General features: G+C 37.4%; 1 protein-coding gene across 3 annotated transcripts in view; it reads left to right on the forward strand.

Annotated features, from left to right (window-relative positions):
- tox (thymocyte selection-associated high mobility group box) overlaps positions 1–22,330 on the forward strand; it is a 59,799-nt gene that overhangs the window by 30,041 nt on the left and 7,428 nt on the right. The window contains exons 2-6 of one of the 3 annotated variants that reach the window (XM_056235484.1): positions 1,910–1,975; positions 4,205–4,312; positions 13,602–13,847; positions 19,092–19,343; positions 20,605–20,835. In XM_056235484.1, coding sequence (XP_056091459.1) covers positions 1,910–1,975; positions 4,205–4,312; positions 13,602–13,847; positions 19,092–19,343; positions 20,605–20,835 — 903 coding nt within the window. Of the gene's footprint in view, positions 1–1,909; positions 1,976–4,204; positions 4,313–13,598; positions 13,848–19,091; positions 19,344–20,604; positions 20,836–22,330 lie in introns of all 3 variants that reach the window. The other 2 variants (XM_056235483.1, XM_056235485.1) reach the window with 2 other exon arrangements.

Here is a 22,330-nt window from a genome sequence, read left to right on the forward strand (position 1 = left end):
AGATCAGCCCATCAACTCACACACTTAAAAGGTCGCAATGTGATAGGCTTTCATTAGGATTATTGCCATTTCATTTCCATAGAATTATCTCGAGCAGGCATAATGAAATGAGATGTGCTGCTTGGATGAACAGAAATATAAACATTCAGCCAGTGACAGGCATCATCCATGAGTTTCCTCTCTCACTCAATCTCCTCTTCTTCGTGACGCCCTCTCTCATTCGTTCGTAACACTCAAATACGTGTCATGGATCTGTGTTAATGACAACGCTGTCGGGACCTTTTGCTGAGAACGCCATTTCCTCACAGCCAACTTAAAACATATCTGATTTCTGCTTTTGATGTTAATCAGTCATTTTTCATGGGTTTTAAAGAAGGAGCAGATGTAAATTGGCGTGTATTTGTCAGGAAGGCCTGTCAGCAGAATCTGTGTGTGCAAGTGTGTGTTGCTGAGTGGACTGTAGCAGGCAGCCAGTGTGGGCTCCTGTAATTTCCCAGGTGTGCTGCACAGCTGGGTCACGGGCTCATTCTCCTTCATCACACATTTAACCTGCACTGACTCAGCTGAAGCTGTTTTGAGCATCTTCAGCAGGTGAATGCACAAGCTGCATGTGTACTGTAAAAGACACTGTGGCTGAACTGACTGATTGCTGTTTGTCATGGAGGTATAGAAGATTCATTACCAGTTCTGGTTTCAAAAAGTTTTCTTATTAAATCTCAAGAAAAAACAAAAATTTTTAGAACTTTAAAGTCAACATGAAATGCCATGCATGTGCAACTCATTTTACTTCTATAATCTGACATATTTCTGAGTGAAATTTAATGAGCAAAAAAGGCTTGATTTCATCCATCTGGAATAAATCGACGTGCAGATTACGTGCCAGAATAGAGCCGGATTGTTGGAATCAAGGGGTTGAAAAAGTATGAGGGAATACATGACGTCAGCCAAAAAAGGCGAGTTGGTTCAGAGGCGGAGCATTTGCTTTGAAACAATCTGTATTGTATAAAGTGATATATAAATAAAGGTGACTTGACTTCATTTTGTTCAATTTATATTTAATATTTTACAATTATATTTAATAATATTAATATTACAAAATATAATATAATTTAAATATATAATATATATATATATATATATATTTTTTTTTTAAATAGGCTACAAGATTAACTTTTTTTTAAAAACAGATTAACTTTTCTTCCGTTTGGAATAATATGCACCATTGAATCATACACAATAAGACCAGGAACATAAATTAAGGAAGTAATATTGTCAATTTTTATTTCACGTTGACTGTAAAGGTGAAGCATGTATTTTCTGTGCCAATGGCAGCATAAGAATTGCAAAATTAATAACTCTAATTTGGTGCTGCCAGTGGTGTAGAAATTACCAAATTCATTTTATCCTAATTGTGGAAAGCCAATTCTAAAACCTTAGTGTAATTTTTTTTTTTTTTTTTTACATTTCATAGACTATTACATAGTCTTACATTTTGATATTGTATTAATCGGTCCGTTGATGGTATAATAAGTCAAACTGTAAATTTAACAGGTTTTTGTACGTTTATATCTGCGGTGAGACACCTGTACCCTTCCTACAGGCTCAGGTCTATCCTTGTGTGGGCTCATCAAACTCCCTCTGTTTTATTCCACTGCACACATGAAAGCATTTCATTCATCCCCCTCAACCAGCAACTTTAATTACCACTGTACTAATTACATCAAATCACTGACATCTCCATCTGATACGGCAGGGACTTCAAAGACTAATTGTCTATGAGCCCTGCGTTTTGGGAAGAAAGCACTGCGCAGAAATACCAACCGCATGTTCTGTGGCTCATATTATGTGTCAAGCTAACATTTCTGACTGTTTATTTATTGTATTTTCCTCTCTCTCTTTCTGTTTGCAGTACGACAGTGAAAACATGTTCATGAGTATGCCAGAGCCCAGCCAGGACTTTGTGCCAGGGAACCAGGTGGGTTAATTACTGCTCACTCCTTTTGTTTTAAGTCGTAATTAAACAAATTTAAGCCGGCGCATCACAAATTAGAGCCACTATCAGTCGCCACCATAATCAGGGGCTATTATAACATGTAAACAAAGCATTTAAAGCTTAATGAAATGAAGCTTTAATGCATATTGTCGCAGGCTTTCATTTCCTCCATTTACACTTTCATTAAAAACGACACACAGTATGGACTCCACACAAGGCCGTGGGTTTATAGAAGGCAGACTGCAGCGCTTCAGTGCAATTCTCCTCTAGTTACTCATCGAAAGGGAAGTTTATTTCAGGATACTTGCACTTGTTCGAAGAACCGAGATAAAAGGCCGTTTCATCAGTGACTCGAGCTTTGCCGACTAGATAGTTCAGCACATCTTGTTATAAAAAGCACAGCTTGATTAATTTTTAAAACTAAAACATGCAGTTCGGTGCATTAAGGTCAAGGGTGAACATGAGGAGTGCAGGTTGTCTTACGGGACCTTCTACACGTTTGCCTAATGAATTAAGGCTACAGGTTAATTAGCGCCCCTTAGCACACCTGCCACATTCTGCTGTAGGGAAGTGAATGTGAATGCGATGCACTGTAGATGGACTGATCATGTGTGCACGTGCAAAATAGTACGTTTAGAGTCGAACTTTAGGATTTTTTCCCCCTGCTAGTTTTATCAGCCAGCAGCAGGCAATGTATGATGCTGCTACTCTATTAAAACATTTCCTTCCTGCTTTTGTCACGAGCTGTTTGGGTTTGGCCTGTTTTTATAGACGCATTGATCTGAACTGTGCTTGCATTCTATTAAATTTGAGCAAGCTACATTTTGACATTTCAAACTTCGAACACTATACACAATGGGACGTAGAATAATACTCAAGGTTAAAACAACTTTTCTGCAAAGCGCCTCGACGCAGTAAACACAATGAAAGCGCTGAATTCAATCTGTTTGTGGATCACAGAGTTTGGCCTTTAATGTAAGACATGTAGAATGTAATGTGCAATAGCTCCCGCTCTAAAATAACTCCCTCCCTCCCTCCCTCCCCATCTCACTTGTGTTTTTCTCATTACAAGTTAAAAAAGTGTTATGAATAATTATTCCATTTGATAAAGTAAATTTAATAATGAAACACGTTTTTAGAAAAAACTGTCCATATGGTTTGGCAACCTGCTCAAAACATCTTCTGTCTTTTAGTTTGACATAAGTAACGTTTAACAGGTCTCTGTTCTCCTGAAATGTGTGAAGGTGCAATTCACACCTTTCTCACACATGTCGAAAATTGTATATTTAAACTTAATCATGAACGCATTCGCTTGCAGTTTGACAAAGTTGTAGCTCTTTGTGCAATAACAAAAAAAATGATGGTCAAATATGATGGGCATGATGGTCAATCAACTGACCTAGTTAGGACAATTATTTCAACTACAATATATAATATAATTTAATTTAACAGCAAATTAGTGTTACTGTTTTTTTTTAAAGAAACTATTCAGTGTAATCTAATATCAGTGGACAAATATATTAGTTAATAGTCAACTGAAACTAAATGCTAATAGTTGGCTTCCACTGACTTGCCTAATTATGATGTTATGTTGAGGTTACATGCTTTGCTTTGTGCTTGAAAAGTCATGTTCATGTTCAGCACATGATATATCTGATGTGAGCCCTAAAAGCTCTTCAATAAGCATTCACAATACATTGTGATCTAGAGAATTAGTGGGAATTACAGTCTAACCTGCTGTAGGCTGTAGAGACTAAGCCCAGTAGTGTTATGGCTCTCAATAGAAAGAGGAAAAATAAATAAATGATATTTGACTCATGAATTATTCAGCACACTGTAGCAAATGCATTCAGGAGAATGTAAAGGAAAGTGCACTAAATTACAGGTCACTTGTTTGTTTCAGAGTTACTTCTTTAAACACGAAAAGCTGCATACGGTCCTATTGAGCCATATAGCCTGAAATTGGTTTAAAATGTGCATTGTCTGCATTGTGCATCCCTGGTCACTGTGTTTAAGGTGCTCACGCTGCATGTTTGCTACAGCTTTAATGTGGGTGGAGATGAAAGATGCATTGAGAATCTAAAGAACACAGAGCCAAAAAAAATGGATTGAAGAGTGATGAAAGCTGAAAGGTGTGATGAGTCTTGCATGTGCATGTTTCTTGTCACCCTGCTGTGTCGGTTGACCCCTTGGCCTTGCATCCCACTGTAGTTCCGCGTACCTGCCAGTCCCAGCCAGACGCAGCACAGCAACAAACAGGCCGGCGGCCACTGGAAAAGAGAGACCCCTACACACACGGACGGCCACCGTCTGACATGGGTAAATAACTCCACACCAACGCCAACCAGACGCCAATCAAAATAACATCAACTGACGATTTGTGTGTGTGTTACGTACTGTGTGTGTCTCATCCATATTGACCATTTTTACATTTACGGGTTTGGAAAACGGAAGTGGCTGATGATTATTTATGCACTAGAAAAATACTACTTTGTATAAGTCTTTTAAAAATAAAACACTTTCAATTAAAATCAATCATTTTAAAGTCCCACTCCGATCATATTTTTAGCTATTTTTAAACATTCCCAGTGGTCTTTAAATTATGATTATGCCATTTTTAGCCAAAATCACAAAACCTGTGCCGTTTTCTGGGACTTCGCTTCAGCAGAGCGGCAGCAGCTCATTAGCAATTCGCCTCTGCGTTGTGGGCGGAGCCGTTGGCACGGAGACGCCCCTCCCCCTGCCCGTTGCTGAGAGCTCTGTCTCTCCCGCTAGCTTACACCCCCAATACCGGTGGGGCAACAGTATTATATACACGTTAATTATTATTATCCGAAGTTAATCAAAGTTATCACCGTCACCGATCATTATTTCACTCCAAGACGTCGCGTGTGGAGACGCCCAGTGGAGTTACTACGTCACAACTCCAGTCGATTTTAGCCGGCATTTTAGCGTCTGCTAACTTACTGATTCACAGCCCTTTGAATGTAGAAATACTCAGAAATACAACTTTGAGCTGATTTTTCTCAAGATATGTCCTCTAACATCAGAAAAATGCCACAAGAACATGTTAACACCTAGAAAAACATTATTTTCATCGGAGTGGGTCTTTAAAGGCTTCAAGTGATGTTAGGCATCACAACATTATGTACAGTATGAAAAATAAATATTAATTTTGAGATTTGCTACAGATTACATTTAACAGTTTTATTAAATTCTTAGAGTTTTTAAAGATTAATTTAAGTGAGCGTTAGATGAAGCAAGGGACAGTTAATGTAATGTAAAAATAGAGGAAATTAGCAGCACAAGTAAATATCAATTATCGACCAAAAACAGTAAATTTAATAAATCTCTTAAGTTTTTTGACTTTCTAAAAGAGTTAATAAAAAGAAAATGAATATTAATAAATGAATAGAGAGATAATTACAACAATTTGCTGTCACTTCCTCAGCAGCTGTATTTGAAACCGTCTGTGAAGGCGCTGTAGTGTAACATGGCATATTAGCGTATCAGAATTTCTTACAAAACATGAAAATGAAACTAGCTAGCTACTAATAACTAACTGAAGAGATATAGCTTCTAAATTAATTTGTACACATCTTTTTCACAATTGAAATGTTATCAGTTATTCTGGTCGCTAATGCTAATTTAGAGAATGTTGTGAAGCGACGCCTTAAACTCCTTTGCAGCAGTACCTTCTGGTTACCTAGATTTGTCTTCTTTTAATTCCAGAGTTATATGACACAAAATGGTCCTTCTATTTTAACTTTACATGAAATTATGTACATTAAGAGAGAGAGAGAGAGAAGCTAACCTGCTAAATTAAAGTGGAAAATATATCAAAGTCTGTGAAAAAGGGTCCATTGTACTTTATACCGTTTTTAGACGATGTCTGTCCCTGCATCCTGCACTCCATTGTTGTGTAGATCACACTTTTATTTGCCATTGAGCTCCACATTGATTTCACATGTGTGAATAGGATTGCTGTAATCTTAGAGCTGCTTTGAGTCTAGCACTACTTTTATGTTTCCCTTTGAATCTTAAAACTCCCTTTGTAGATATTACTTCCTTTTGCTTATGAGCGGCGGTCTCTATTTTCTGCTGTTTTCGTGCTTCCTTGCATCTCTCACCCTCTCTCTCTTTCTCAACTTCTCTCTTTACCTCTGTTGGGAACAGGTAATTACTTTTATTGGCAACAACAGTTGAATTCACCTTGACCTTGGTGTGTGGTACGTAGCCACAAAGCTTTCTCCTGCTTTTAAACACACATTAACCGAATTAAAGAGAAGTGTACCCCTGTGCCTATTTTAAACTTCGCACTCAGGAAGCTAAAACTGAAGCTGAAAAGCATCCACAGCTCCAGCGCTGAAGGCAAAACATGTACTGCAATTGCGTCTTTTAATCTGCTCTATAATACGAAACAAAGGCAACCTGGAAAGCGGCCAAGGCCAAGTGTAAGGATCATGGTTTTTAAATGAATGGTTGCTGAAGTACTTTTGGTTTGATCTGTTAATTTTTAGGTTGATTTTAAAGATCTAAATGCTGCCGTGGTCTGTGCACTGGTATGAACAACGCTGTTACATTCATAAGCCGGTCCTCAGAGCGATTGGTTGAGATCAATGATGTTGAGTGTACCGTTAAAGATGTAATTTATGTGCATAGATACTGAAACTAGAGGTGGCCCTTCACATCTCTTCAGTTGGAATTGCAAGGCATCACTGATCACATTTGCAGGGGTTAAATTGGAATTTTGGAGGTGGGGGAACCTTCAGATCTCGTAATGAACTTTAAAGCTATTTTGCTCTTACGAAATAGAGCCAAAATTTGTGTAGTGGAGCAAGCAAAAACTGGTCTAGATCAAACATATACAAAATGGAATGTATAGACAAATAAACTGATTACCTTTTTGTTCTTCTTTTTAAATATTAGGCTATGGGGAGGGGGCTAGTTGTCATTTTTAATTCAGTTTCTGTATTGACACATACACCTTAAAGTCTCGGTTACAAAAAAAAGCTTGATATTGCCTAGAAAAAGATACAGTTCATCATGCTATAGCGAGGCATGTTCTCAACAACTACATGGTGTAATAATATAAATAATAATGATAAATATTAAAAAACATTATAAATATTATATTATATTATAAGGTACATTCCAATAAGCATGTCTTTTTGAGAATATTGGCTTTACATCATGTAAAAGATTTAGTTGTTGGAATTGTAACTTGAGAACAGAGCTGGTGATGAGAGGGACTTTTTTTATAAAGGAAACAGGCATGTGTTAAAATGACATTTAAAAACTTCTGTTAATCTCTTTGAAATCTGCCTGCCTTTTTGCCACCAAAACATTCCCACTGACTGACAACACTTTTGAAAGCCTCGTAGCTGCTTGAAGTGACAAAATGTGATACTGTTATCCATCTGAGCATCTCTGCACGTGGAGATCCGTTCCTCTCTGAGAGACATAACAATAATAACAGCCCAGAAGAAAAAAAATAAACTGAATCAATGAAATGTTAAAATACATAGAGCATTCATAGGCCAGTCTGTCTGTCTGCACACAGGTTCTCTCCTATCTTACAATCTCCTCTCATTCCCCCTTCTTCCAACCCCAAACCATGTGTTTCTTGGCCATTAAATAAAAGCCACATTTATTAGCCCAAAATGGCGGAGTGTTGAGCGCATGTCAGCCCACAAGCGCTCTGTATCACCGTTTATTTATTTTAAATGCAGCAGCAAGATGAAGTAGCGTGTGCCAGCGATGCTAGATAAAGCCGACTACAGCATACACTCAGCGAACACTAAAAATATACACACTTCTCATATTTCTGGACTACGCTCAAAGACACTACTTGTGAAAGCGCTCGCTTTGACTCGGAGAGCGAGCAATGTTCGCTTAACAACTCTTGGTTTTTGTTTAAACCTGATAATAAGTGTTTAACAATCACATTTGGTTGGGTGAAATTGTCTTATCTTTGTTATAGAAGATGCAATGCTGCATTCAGGAAGTGTATTTGATGTTAATACTATCCCTAACTATAAGAGCGGCATATATGTGTACGATATGTTATTTGTTTGTTTCTTGCACAGAATGTATTTGCCCGCCGCAGTGGTTTGACATGTATATAGTCTCTGATGAGGGGGGTTGTCAGATTTCTGTGTGGGTTTATATAGAGTTGCTCGTATCCATCCCCCACCCCCCTCCCCCCAGATGTTGCAGAGCTCTTGGGGGACCAGGAGAAAGCTGTGCTTTTTAAACATGCATAAACTAACCTTGTGCTCTCTCCTGGGAATGAAGAGGCCCGTTCTTACATGTGTTTTTTTTCCAGAAATGTTCTCTTGTGCCAAAGTAATGTTCCTATACAACATATTTATTAAATATTTCAACAGTAGTATATCTTAAATAATCGGTCAAATAATTCCAGCATTGTATTTCTCATAACATGCATTATTCAGAGATATTCATGAATTGCATATTCATGCATGCATGAGCTTTAAGCTGCTCAAAGGCACTGATGCAGCGTGCCGGACAGGGAGTGGTCGCTCGTGGACCATGCCTGTATGCTTTGATCCCATTCGGGTTATAAGACACGCCGGTGGGGTGTGATGCCGCAGCTCGGGTCAGACGAGGCTTCACACGCTCTCCATTAAACAAAGTAGAAACCTCCTCCAAAATGCTTGACCTTGATGCTAGCACAAGACAGACAAGCCCTTCTGCATTTATCCAGAAGCTCTCAACAGTAATCGGCAGCTCAGCGAGTCCGAGGTTGTTTTGGGGGCCCGGCCAAAGAATGTTGCATTCAAATGATCACTGCCCCTGGGTCCCAGAGGTATTCATTACAGGCTGAATTGCTTTCGTTGCCTCTCTCACACAATCCCAGACTAGATGGCAAATGAAAAGGCGATTGGGAAAAAAAACAGGGCAACTTATTAAGTTTAACTACTGTACCATTTAACCTGACATCTTCATTATTCAAAATTACATTATAAAAAAGCCGCCTCATCTGCAGGCGCAGGTTATCGTTGTTTACTTTTCCGTTTGCTGTTCTTTGGCAATTTAATTGGTGGAAGGGCATGACAACATGTTGGAGCGCTCCTCGTGCCACATGGAGCTCTGGGTAATGATCCACAGCCAATCCTGGAGTGATCATTTAAATAGAGTAGTTTTGTTTCTGCGAAAGGCAAATACCTTAAAGTGTTGCCCAGAAAAAAAAACCTTTTGAAAAGTTGCACCTAATGCCCCTTTCACACAGTAAATTACCATAAAATGACTAGAACGACACAAAAATGCTGTTCACACAAGCAACGGCGTTCTGGCTTTTTACCGTTAAGAGACCATTCACACATCAGCACCAAAATACCGATAAATTCTGTGATGTCAGTCATCGGAAAATTATCTTTAAACTCTGCGCCGTTGTCTTCATTAGCCCGCATGAGGAGAAGCGCTTTCGTTTCACTATCTGCTCAATTTGACAGCATTATTTTTGACAGGCATAAGGGGATGATCACACAAAACGCGTTTTTGCTGAGCCGCAGTGCTAATGAATGAAAAAGAAGGCTCGAGCTGCGAGACATGGCGCAACGGTCAAAGATGTCCATCTAGCACATAGTTACATAGAAAAATATTAAAAAGCAGCGGTGCTTACTGTAAGTGCCGCGGAGTAATCAATCTCAATAAGAACTTTATGATTGGCCTAAAGCAGGCTTCTTATGTCAGTGCATTCGGATCTCGTACATGCTATTTTTGGTATAGCACCTTAAAATCTTTGGGAACTTACATTTTTGTGATATCAACTTCAAATTTGGAACACAACTTGGTTAGACATATGGCTTTGATTTTATAGCAATTTTAGAGTAAAAAGTATTTTGTAAAATATATGTTTTGTATCAAATACAAAATGTTTAGTACCGGACATTTGTTTCATACAGTATAACTTAAACTTCTATAACTTTTTTACACTTTATTTTTTTGAAGTGCAATAATCTGCTGAGTGTCATTTATGAATTACAACCATTTAAGTTTGGAAAGTGCATTTTCACATTTATGCAGTTATGGGATAAATGCCTAGGAAAAAAGACATAGTTCATTTAATACTCATTGATATTTTTGCACAAATACTGGGGAATATTGTCACATTTTATGGGGTAAATTGTCACAATGAAAATGCCACTGTCAATTATAGGAAGTACTGTTAAAATCATTAAAACAATTTTGAAACACAAAACAATCATTGAATCTTGTGCTGATATAAAATGTTTCAAATGGCAACATGTGACAACTTACCAGAGTACAATTTGAGAAGATAAAATTCACAAAAATGAATAATAAAAAATAAATTTTATTATTAAGAATAATAATATTAACCAAAAAACAAGAATGCATTTATTTTTCTACATTTATTTAAAATGTTTTTGTTCTTTTTCATATCATTTATGATCTTTATAAATGTATTTTATTATTACTAAAATTCTAAAAAAAAATATTATTCAAAATTGAAGTGGTTAGGGGTTTGAAAACAACATACAAAACCACAGCTAGAGATAAAAAACACTTGATTTAAGAACTGGAATACAGCTTCCCCAGTTAAAAAACTAGCCTCAGTCTCACCCATCCTTCTAAATCGTCAAAAAACATGTCCTAAATTTGTTTTAATGCATTTTGTGGCATAATGATGGAGCGTATATCTTATCTCAAAATGCACTTTTTCTCATCCACCTCATATCTCAGTACACATGCTCTTCTTTCATAATGACGAGCTGATTTACGCCTGTCAAGATGGAAGGCTTATAAACAATTCACATCTCCATTGTGAGGCTGCAGTAATATAATGCGTAATTTCTGCTGGTGAAGCATTTCTGCCACTCATTCACTACACTGTTAAAAACACAAGAGCTCTCTCTCCTTTCTTTCCTTATTGTCAGTGTAAACGGCATCAGATACATGACTATTCCCCCAGTTTATTCCACTTTCCCCCTCCGCTGTGAAGCTTTGATTGACTGCTGGCTGTGAAGTCGCCCATAGACAATGATTCCATACAGCCATCATGACCATCATCAGTAATTGATAGTAGATTTAAATGACTCTCTTGCTCATTTGCCATTCATCTCCCACCAGTCCCATTACCCTTGTGCTATTTGACAGGCAATCACCTCCCCGAGAGATTTGTTGTCCAGTCGAAATGATGTCACACGAAATGGACAAGGACTTGCACGTTGTGGATCTCAAAACTTGTCATTTTCTTCTCCTTCCCCTCCTTTGCATGTAATGCGAATGAGGGTTGTTGGGAAACTATGTGTCATCCAAAGTCCTCATTTACACAGAAATTGTCGTTTTTCTTCTATGTTCCATTTATTGATAAATGAAAGATAGCCTTTTAGAGGAAAACCGCACACCTAAATTATGTTAAAATTACACGTAGCGATCTGAATGTAACTGAATTATGAATACTAAGTAAACACTGAACTGAAAGTACAGACATTGTGCGGGTAATTTCCCACAATCCTGACTCAGAATTTAAAAAGTTAATTTAGTTCATTTCGAATGATCTGATTCAGGTTTCATCAGATGATACAAAAATATTTCAATTACCAGCAACATGACTACAGATTGAAAAATGAAGGATGTCGGAATTGAAAAAATGAACTTACTCGTAGCACATATTGCTTCAGAAAAGAATTTATTTTGATTAGCTGGAACTTCTTTGCAGTTTCCAGTTCAATAAGTAGATCAGCATCAGATGACACCATGTTTTGATATGTTTGTACGCGCGGCCTCATCTAACGTCTTCTTTTTCACAACAAAAACACACAGATGTAGGAAATGTTTGCAATGTCTCTTAATTTTTGTGCATTTCACTTTTTTTCAGAGCCACACACCACAGCACAGGGTTATTTATTTCCTGTGTTCTCTTTCTTGGCTGCCTGTTTACGCACCTCAGTGTCACAAAAAAAGAAAAGTGTAAAAAAAGAAAGACAGGATACCAAGAAACTTCACGTACCGTTAGAACACATAAACAATCGCACCTCGACTCGAGCCGACAAAACTGTTATCCGTTCCTGCTCTTATTTATTTATATATTTTTTTTACCTGAAAATAATTATTTATTTTTCTTCTTTCGACAATAATTACACAAATAAGTACATTACTCGCATGTATCAACAGCAATGCAAGCCACTGCAAACAGTCATCTTGTTCTATGTGATTTATTTTTTTTAATTTGGCAGTCAAATCATTCCTCTAAGGGCCTTACTGTATGAATTATGCCAGCATATTTCCCGCAAACAAACGCAGACATCTGTGAGGCACAACACAATCAAATATGCAAATGAGCATGATACATTGGCTTTTAGAGGCAGAAGTAGGAAGCTCATTAAAACGATTATTGCAATCCTTAAAAGTAACAGTTGGACCGTTATTTGAGTTGAGTTTGAATTTGGAACCAATTTCATACCTAATTGCCTGTAGTTGGCTGTCTGACAGGTTCATTTAGTTTGCTGCAAATAAAAGCTATGTATTAGAGATAATAAAGCAGCAGAAAAGAGAAGCCCCTTTCAAGGTAAAAAAAAAGAGAGAGAGAGAGGGATCATTTGAGTCATTTCGAGTCGAATCAGAGGCTGAGGCATATTTACGGTTAGCGTTTCGTGAAGTGTTCGACACGATGTGTTTTCCGACTTGCCTTTGGTACCGATGATAAACTTCATCACTATGCCTTCTGATAACTGTATATATTTTTTCTACAGTATTTTACTCCAAGGGAGTGTTTACCGAATAATTTATGATTTTGCTTGGATTTGTACAGCCTTTCATCTCCTTATCTGCTTTACATCTTTTTCATCACAGTCTAAACTGACAGGGGCTGGAGGAGGCAGCGTGCAGGACGGGCTGTTTTAAGGCAGCCAAATCAAACTTCACAGCCAAGCGCAAGTGACTGTTCAGCCTCATAAAAACAGCCTTTTGTTATAGTCTAATGAGATTGATTGACCATTTGCATATAATTTTACTTCCTCAAAGGCTCAAATAGTATGAATGAATCACTGTAATGTGCAGTGCACTTTGATGTACTTTATTCAGCATTTGATTTGCTGCGTATATAGTTGTGATTAGTCTTTTTTCTGTTATTGATACAGCGTGAATCATTGCCATAGCAGGATCGCTTCAGTGGCAGAATATAGAACATCAAAGAATGTTGGTTTTCAACAAGATTTTTCTGTTCTTGCTGTAACCCATTTCATTCTCTTATTTATAAGTATCAAATGGACAGTCTGTCCTTGTTCTAGCCTACGGGTGACCCCCTGTTGTGCAGTATTTCAAACTAACTGTTTGGAAAGCCTTTTCATGCTGCCTTTGGAGACTCTCTGACAAGAATGCTCATTGCACTTCACCATCTATTCACTCGCTTTTCCATTTTAAAGTTACAATGTCATTTTTATGTTGGGAGATTTCAAATGTGATACCTCCTTTATCAGGTTCTTTTGTATTTACCATGAAAAATGCATTGTATACATCATCACTAATGACCAGTCAGAATCATCTTTTGAATAAGATTGTGATTTTGTAATCAGCCAATCAGTGTTCTGACAGGACACGTAACCTTTGTTCATTCCAGCAGTCCTACCCAGTGCCCAGTCTTGGGGACGAAGACTTCAACATCCCGCCTATCACTCCCCCCACCCTCCCCGAACACATGCTGGCACACTTGCCTGAGTCTGAGTCCGGAACGTACCATCACCTTTGCCCCCCTGTCTCCCAGAACGGACTGCACCCCTTTCACCTGCAAGGAATGGACCTGTCCGGGATGTCGGTCCCCAACATGTTGGGTCAAGATGGCAGTCTGCTCACCAACTCCCTCTCAGTGGTGAGTACTGGTGCTCTCTGTCTAAGGCCGGAGGCAAGTCCGTTTCTGCCTAAAGGGGTAATTCATGGATACAGTTTAAAAGTAGTAGTCATACTGTGAGATACAAAGCCAAAATTATGAGAAATAAAGTCACAATTGCATGATTTAAAATCGCATTGCAACGTATAAAGTCATATTGTTATAAAGTGACATTTTGTTTTGAGATAAATCACATTGTCATTTATAAAGATGAAATTATGAGAAACAAAGTGTATATATGTCACAAAAGCAATTTTATATATATATATATATATATATATATATATACTTCAGATGCAAAAGTCCATCTGGCATTTTTCTTTTAAATGAGCATTTTTATCAGGCTCCTATGTTTAGGTATTTTCTAAAATGCCACTGATAGAGTAAAATTGAAACCATAAATATGCTCATTTAAAAGAAAATGTCAGAAAAATGTCAGACGAACATAGAGGTTTTTGCATCAAGAAAAAGCAGTTGCAGTTACCTATTTACATTTTTTGTACTCTGAGGTGGAAATGTGCATCCATATAATATAGTATGGAAAGGTACCAAAAATACTGTTTCTCTGTGTATGGAGGAAATTTCATTGTAAGATGCACATGCTCTCCTTTGAGATGTCACTAATGCATTTCGCATGACAGAATTATGCAACAGCAAAGTCGTTTCAGTGCCCAAACAATGATTTAATTGACACCAATGAAACACCTCAACAGAGATTATAAGAGGTTGGAGCGGCATATAGAATGATTGAGATAGCACCCAGCAAATGAGAGCTAATGTGATTTAACGCACAGTGAAACAATGCCAAATTCCCCGTTGGATTAAGTTAATTAAATATAATTTAGCATCAAGGCACTCCTCCTAATGCATTCTGCTTGCCATGTAGCTGTACTAGATAGTTGTACAGTACATTCAGAAACTGTAGATTTTAAAAAATAAACTTTTGAATCTTAGAAAAAAAAAAATCAGAAGTATATGGTTATTACAATATAATAATTCATCATTAGAGTATCCGTGCATGACATTATTTATATTTAGATTATTATATTAGATTTAATATTTGATCTAAAGATAATTACATATTAAAATTATTTTATTTGGTTTGCTAACTTATTTTTTCACCTCACGCTTCTCTTGTCTTTTTCTTATATTATATTGATATTAATTACAGACATCTACAAATCGCTACCACTTCTGCAGAAATGAAACCCAAACCTTAAATTTTGGTTAAGTACAAGAAACCTCATAATGTTATTATGACACATATGAAGTGTTGGTGAGCTGTGACTAACTGTGGTTGAAGATGTGCTGCTAATCTGACGCTCGAGTCAAACTGAAACTTCTCCTCTTCATCATCTCTCACCTATTGTTTTCCACATACTTCATGTTTGGGGGCCAAACCTAAATATTGAGCCATGTTTTTGTGCATTTAAAAAAAAAAAAAATTATCTTGACCTTTATCTATTTGATATTCGCACAAATGATTTATCGGAAATGAGCACATGAAGGCGAAATTACAACTGCCGAAAGAGAGAAAAATGGTACGACCAATATTTTCGATTCCTTTGTTACTCTTTTCGTGAAAATGCACCTCCGTAGTGCCCCTCTTAAACTTACATCAAATAGATTTTTAAAGAATAACATACACATGGGTGGCTAAAAAAAACACAGAGTGACATGCACACTGAAAGATATTGAGATTCACAAAGGCATTTGTTCTTTTCACCTTAATGTTCTCAGTGCTTGGTGAACATCCATTTAGAGCGGCTATGAATTATGGTTGCCAGGCAACGGGACAGAGAGCTTGTAGCTGCAGTGGAGAATGAAAGAGCTAGCTGATGGAATTAATTTTCTCTCAGCATTAGCCTGTTGGAGCTGCCTTCTCTGGTGGAACAGAGAGTGCATTTATGTGCCTCTCACATTTTGCATTCATTGTATAGGTCTCAGAGCTTGCATTGTTTAGCCAGCAGAGATAGTTGAGTGAAATGTGCTTCACCTTAAAAACTATTAGATTAAAAGGAAAATTATCTCATAAGGTTTCACTATCCCTCCCCCTCGTTCCATTAAAAAGAATGAAAGTAAATGCCAGAGAATAGCTAAATGGATCCCCTAGTCCCGAGAAACGAGGAAGGCTTCTTTTTAAACATACAATGTGAGAGATGAGATCTCATCGGGCCGTTCTGATGAGCTCGGTGATTCGCATGAAACGCGACGAATTTATTGGAAATGCCCAGGTGAAGTTTGCTTTCCAGAAAGCCACATGTCCGCTTAAATAATCACAAGTTGATGTGTGTAAAATGTGCAAATCTAAACAGAGCTGACAGCGGAGGAGAGAGAGAGAGAGGGGCGTGAGCGGTAAAAAGCTTCGAGATCGTCCATCATCAGCGCAAAAGCCACTAAATCCTCATCCAGCAGTGGCCTAAATAAAAAAAAAGGAACAGTAATGGACATAAATCTCCATTTATTGCAAATTTGCAGCAAAGCCTACAGTTTGCAGCTCTTTGCTGTGCACTGCAAAACATTCGAGACCTTGAAAGTGCAGCGTGACAAGCTACTTCTATTAGACTGCTTTTGCATAGATCATTTACAGTGAAGTTTAATAAGAGACAGGTATTTGCATGCGGTTGTGTAAAATTCAAGCGAAAGCAATTAAACACTGGCATGTCCAAATGACAGATGGCGTAATACGGCTTTAAGCTTTTATACTCCAAATTACCTCACTTCTCATATGTACTCCTGCATGTCATAAATATTGGGTGTTTTCCATCGTGTAGACTGTGACAAGCTATTATTACTAATAAAAAATAACAGCGATTCTGAAGTGGATTAACTTGAGAGGAAATAAATGAATAGCTAAGATTATGCCAGAATATATTTCAAATTCATTCGAACGATCGAAAGGGTAAACAAAAAGCCAGTGTGTGCTTTAGCTTATAAAGATCTACAGTAACACAAGGACATGAAATACACCCTCATTACTCTGCCTGAAAAAGTCCTTATCATTGGGCTGTGGTTTTATTACCCAGAGCAAACAATTGGCTCTGATCTAGTCCAGCACTTAAGCTATTTATACCTTTTTAATGGAAACAGAAGGACATGAAAGTGCCCCTGAAGTGACAGCCGGAGTAAAGTAGACATTATTTTCCTCCCTTTAAAATGTCATTGGACTCCATGGAAAGCTGGGGTTCTCGCGTCCCTTTCATACGTCTCTGTCGTGCACTATAGGAAGATAAGCATGCAAATAGTCTCATACTGTACGTGTGATTACAATTTGCCCTGTGATTTAAAGGAAATTGATATCAGATGAGTATGACCTCCCTTGCAGCACGGGTCAGTAGATCTGATGAAAAAAAAACAGCCAGCCCAGGCAGCCATTTGTTATTTAAAACGTAAAAAGTGCAGAACAGGCAACCTTTAGGGCTTTTGTCTGTGACCTCGTCACGTGACCTCTATTCATCCCTGGCAAGCCTTTGTCCTCTGTGTGGTGGAGATTAATGGTGAGCTCAGATGATAAATACCATCACAACCTCACTCTGACAAACTCGATTTGAGGGTTTTTTCCGCAGCCATGTTGATCCTCTTGTCGTAAAGTTTTTCTCATTGGGAAATTGCACTATGATTAAACAATTTGTCTTTGATTTCACTATTAGTTTCTGTCAGAAAGCGTGTCCTGCCTCTAAGTTTTGTTTTACCATGAAAAAGAAAGGTGACCTTTAATCGCGTGTGTGGTTTTCAAGTTGAAGTGTGTTTTCTACCCAAAACTGACCACATTGTATTATTACCCCACACAAGGTGGGTATTGTCTGGGTTAACTAGCAGAAAAAAGTCCCCCTCAAGAAAAGACAGATGTTTCACAAGAAATCGAGTGGGATGGGGTAAAACATTGGAAACACGGAGCGTATTAACGAGGTGTGTATATGAAGGTGAACGCATTTAGCTGAAAAACGAAACTTTCTCCTGTCCATTAACATTGTAATGGGTAAACACTAAAAAGTTGAACAGATTTCCACTGCGATTTCCCCCCCCAGCCATTTCATGAGAACTTGACATTTTCACCAGTGTCAGTTTATGATTAGTCAGTTAACCGCTAAAACCGCATGGATTGGAGATTTTCCTCCCCATTGCTGTTTAATGTCACGTCATTAGTCCTTTGCAACTAAATCAATTGCGTTTGGATATGCTGAATTCTCGGAAATTAATAGTTTATCAGATGCTTCATGACATGACATAAAAACACTTTCATGTTTTCAACTTTTGTGCTATTCGCTGAAAATCAAACTGTATATACAGTATATATATTTTTATTAAACTGTAAAATAAAACTATACATATAGATATAGTATAAAATATATAATTGAATTAATATAAATGAAACTGTATAAACTAATATATATAATGTAAAACTTTATTCAATTTGAATTACTTAATTGAAATTAAAAACATTGAAAACCACCCAGAACACCCTAATATCATGGCAGTGACTTTTTTAGGACAAGCACCACTCAATAATAGTCTTTTAGAAGATAATTCGAGTATATTTTGTGTATTGAGGGTTCAGAGTGTCTGAAGTGTTTATGTGGGGAGGGAGACACAGTCACCTGTCTTTCAGAGCAATGCCTGTGGCCTCTAACCCCAAAGCTCCACCTGTCGGGGGCATTGTGCGGCATACAATGGTGGGCGTGGGGTACATTTCAGGTCACCTGTTGCTTCAGACAGTATCAGGTGACAGACTACCACTACAGGGCTTGTCCTTGTCGGAAGTGATTTATCCCCCAGATACAGTGTACAAAAGCAATGTTTTATACACCCTGATACAGCCTAGCATTCACAGCAGCAGGAAGGTGAAAATATAAACCTGTCATAAGGTATGGATGGAGACATTTAGTGCTAGTTTACATTAGTATTATCCTCGTGTGTATAGGTAGTCCTTTCGTGAATTCAATTGTAACATTTTTGTGAGCTTAGTTTTAATAAGTAATAATACTTTAATTTAATAAGCAATAATATTATATAGTGTCTGGTCAGTCGACCACTGAAAGCAAAGTGCCTCACCATAAGCTTTTTTTTTTAAATTAAAAAAATAATAAAATTCCTTATTCAAATTATTTTTGTGGTAATCAACATCATGCTACAAATGCTGCTGATTGAGATTCACTTCTGTTTGGTTTAGTTATTTTAACACCTATGTATATTTGTTTAAAACAACGTTTTCTTTTAATCTTCCAGATGCAGCAGATGGTCAACTCTGACTCGCGTTACGGTGGCCACCCTCAGGTGGATACGCATAGACCCAGGATCCAACCTGGCATGGTTCCTCAAGGTCAGCTGACCACAATCAACCAGTCACAACTCAATGCTCAGTTGGGTCTGAACAGCAACAATGGCACCCATGGATCCCCATCTCCACCAGAGAGCAAGTCCGCCACACCTTCCCCCTCCAGCTCTGTGCATGAGGACGATGCAGATGATGCTGCCAAGGTGAGAGAGGGAGCTTTACCCATTCTATGATCTCATGAATACTGTATAAAAGCTTATCTTCCTCACACACACACACGCTCGGGTACTATTTTATGCACTGTGGCAAAATACTGTGTATTAAAAGTAATGAGTCACTGCTGACCTTTCAGTAAGTTGTACTGCCATGTTTCCTTAAACACAGATTTGCTAAGACACTGATCTGCCTCAAGTCTGTTCTTCACAGCCCAAATACAGCACATTTTCTCCAAAACTCCACATCAATACTGATCCTCCTGAAAGTGTGGCCTTCTATGTGCTCTGCTAAGATATTTTTGTCTTGTTTCCTAACATGGAAGACACGGTTCAGCATTAAAAAAGTCATCGAGCTACTCATATTGATGTAAAGTCTCACCGTCACAAATTTCAGGAAATTTTAAAATTGTGATTTCCAGATCAAGTCATATCACAATCAAATCTGATATTTGAATCACTTATCAATCTTAAAATATCATGGACATTTATATAGTTCGAATTGTTACAAGTATGAAGCTTTGGCTGGTGATTAATTGTCATTCAAGTAATTAAATTAAATGTCTGTTTTGTTAATTAAACAGTTACAGTAGTAAAGTGTAAACTTAATACTCATACACCTTAAGATGTAATTTATTCACACTGAACTTGGAAAAATGTGTGATTTATTTGATTTATATTACAAATATATATTGCACAGAGTAGAAAATAATATTTGAAATAAAAAAATAAAAAAATATAAACTAAAATATTTGACTTCAATAAAAAAGTACTATTTCTAAATGAAATGCCCATTTATGGTATTTATACATGCAAATAAAATTCCCTTATTTGGATAGTCCTATATGATATGTGTACAGTGATCACAATCCATAATCAATGATAATTGTGAACAAATGATGCCCTATAGCCAAAATTAATTTTTCAAGTTATCCTCAGTTCTAAAATTAATATTTAATTAGCTAGAAATATCTCTTTGTCAGTGAAATCTTTATAAAAATAATTAAAAATATCCTTATTCAGAGATGACAAACAGTTGCAAACGTCATGGAAATTCGTTGGTAAAAATGCGCGGGAACCCGGTATATACGTCTAAAGCGCGGAAGTCATTAAAATTAAAAAAAATAGCTCCAGGCTTTTGAACAAGGCTCACTAACTAGCTTTAGGAAGATGATTCATTCATAAAGCTGTTATTATGGCTTAATCTAATTGGATATCTATTGTTTACTATAATGAGCTCCTCTCCTTTCAGATGAATGGGGCAGAGAAGAGAGCAGCCACAGACATGGCCAAGAAGCCTAAAACCCCCAAGAAGAAGAAGAAGAAAGACCCCAACGAGCCTCAGAAGCCAGTGTCAGCCTATGCCCTGTTCTTCAGAGACACACAGGCAGCTATCAAAGGCCAAAATCCTAATGCCACATTTGGAGAGGTCTCCAAAATTGTGGCCTCCATGTGGGACGGTCTCGGCGAGGAACAAAAACAGGTGACTTTCTCTCTTTAATAAACCTTGCTTGTGTGCAAATGTGAAAAAGTGACTTTATCTTGCTGTGATCTTGTGGCTGACTCATAAAGACTGAGGTAATGTAGCAGGCATTAGATTACTCAGTGCTTCTATATACACAGCACATGTTTTGTTTATTATCTAAAGTATTATCTATAATATATACAATAGTATGTCCGCATAACGATTTGTTATGACAGCAGACATGATGACGCACACATGTTGGTCAGAACATTTGCTGGTTTCCCCTTGTGCAATCACAGAATAACATTGTCTCCAAAGTGGCGTTGTGGTCTAACATCAGCGCGGTTGTGCATGTAGGGGAAGTCTTAAAGGCAGGTGTGAAAACAGTGCAATATGTGAGATGTTTTGTTTTTTCATTGGAATATAACAAAAGAAAAGTTTTGTGGGGTCTATTAATCGCTTTATCAAGTTTCGGTACATATTTAGCTGGAATACAGTCTGTAATGTTGAGTTTTAACCACCAAATGCTTATTTACAGCATACGGTAGTTCACAACAGCATTATGGGTTTCAGCATTTTTTTTTTTATGTTATTTTATTGTATTCTGAACAGGTTTAAAAGTTCACTCTCAAGTCACTATTTAAAATGAATAGTTCCTCTCATACTACTTGAAATATTACAAGTAACTAATTAAAAAACTGTCCTCATAAAATGGATAGTTTAAAAAAAAACAGTGTTCCACAGAAGAAAGCAAGCCATACAGCTTTGAAGGAACATTAGGATTTTCAGTTTTAGGTGAACTATCCCTTTAAGGTAGTGGTACACATTACATCATGCAGTCAGTTAATAATTACTTTTTATTTGCTGTGCATTAAAGCAATTGTGCAAATCAAAGTGAAATATTGGACCTTATGTAGTACAGCAAATAAATACCCTTGTAAATATTTAATAATCAAGGTTTCTTTTAAGATTGAAAGCAGTGATGATGAAAAGGATTGGCACTTAGGGTGTGAATTTAGGTTTTGAAGAATGACACGACTTCCAGAGTTGCTTCTGATTTCAGAATAAACACTACTGAAAGTACCCATTTCTCTCACCGAAGCCACCAGACAGCATCTACAGTCATTCTTTTATTTTTTGCAGTCGTTGATTCACTCTCTTTTTACTATGTAAAACACTCAGCCGGTGAAGCTGATGAAAACACTTAAAAGTACTTTTCCTCAGGAGAGGATGTTTGCCTGATAAAAGAACATCATGTCTCTCTGCTGTTTTTGTCTTTCTCTATCGCTCTCTTTTGCTCTTGTCTTTTTAGTAGAGGTCTATTGGTTGATGTAATAACAGCACAGATGTATTGATGGGCAAATAATTACACATATGCCCTAACTGAAAGGGAAATATGGACAGTCCATAAAGGCAGAAGAACAAGCGATGGATAAAGTGGGCTGCACTCAAGCACCATTTCAGCGCTCCAACAACAATTACGCATTATGGCTCATAAATGGACTGCCATTAG

Source organism: Rhinichthys klamathensis, unplaced genomic scaffold, assembly GCF_029890125.1.
Source record: "Rhinichthys klamathensis goyatoka isolate OS25496 unplaced genomic scaffold, OSU_Roscu_1.1 h1tg000422l_1, whole genome shotgun sequence".
In the NCBI taxonomy this organism is placed as follows: Eukaryota; Metazoa; Chordata; class Actinopteri; order Cypriniformes; family Leuciscidae; genus Rhinichthys; species Rhinichthys klamathensis.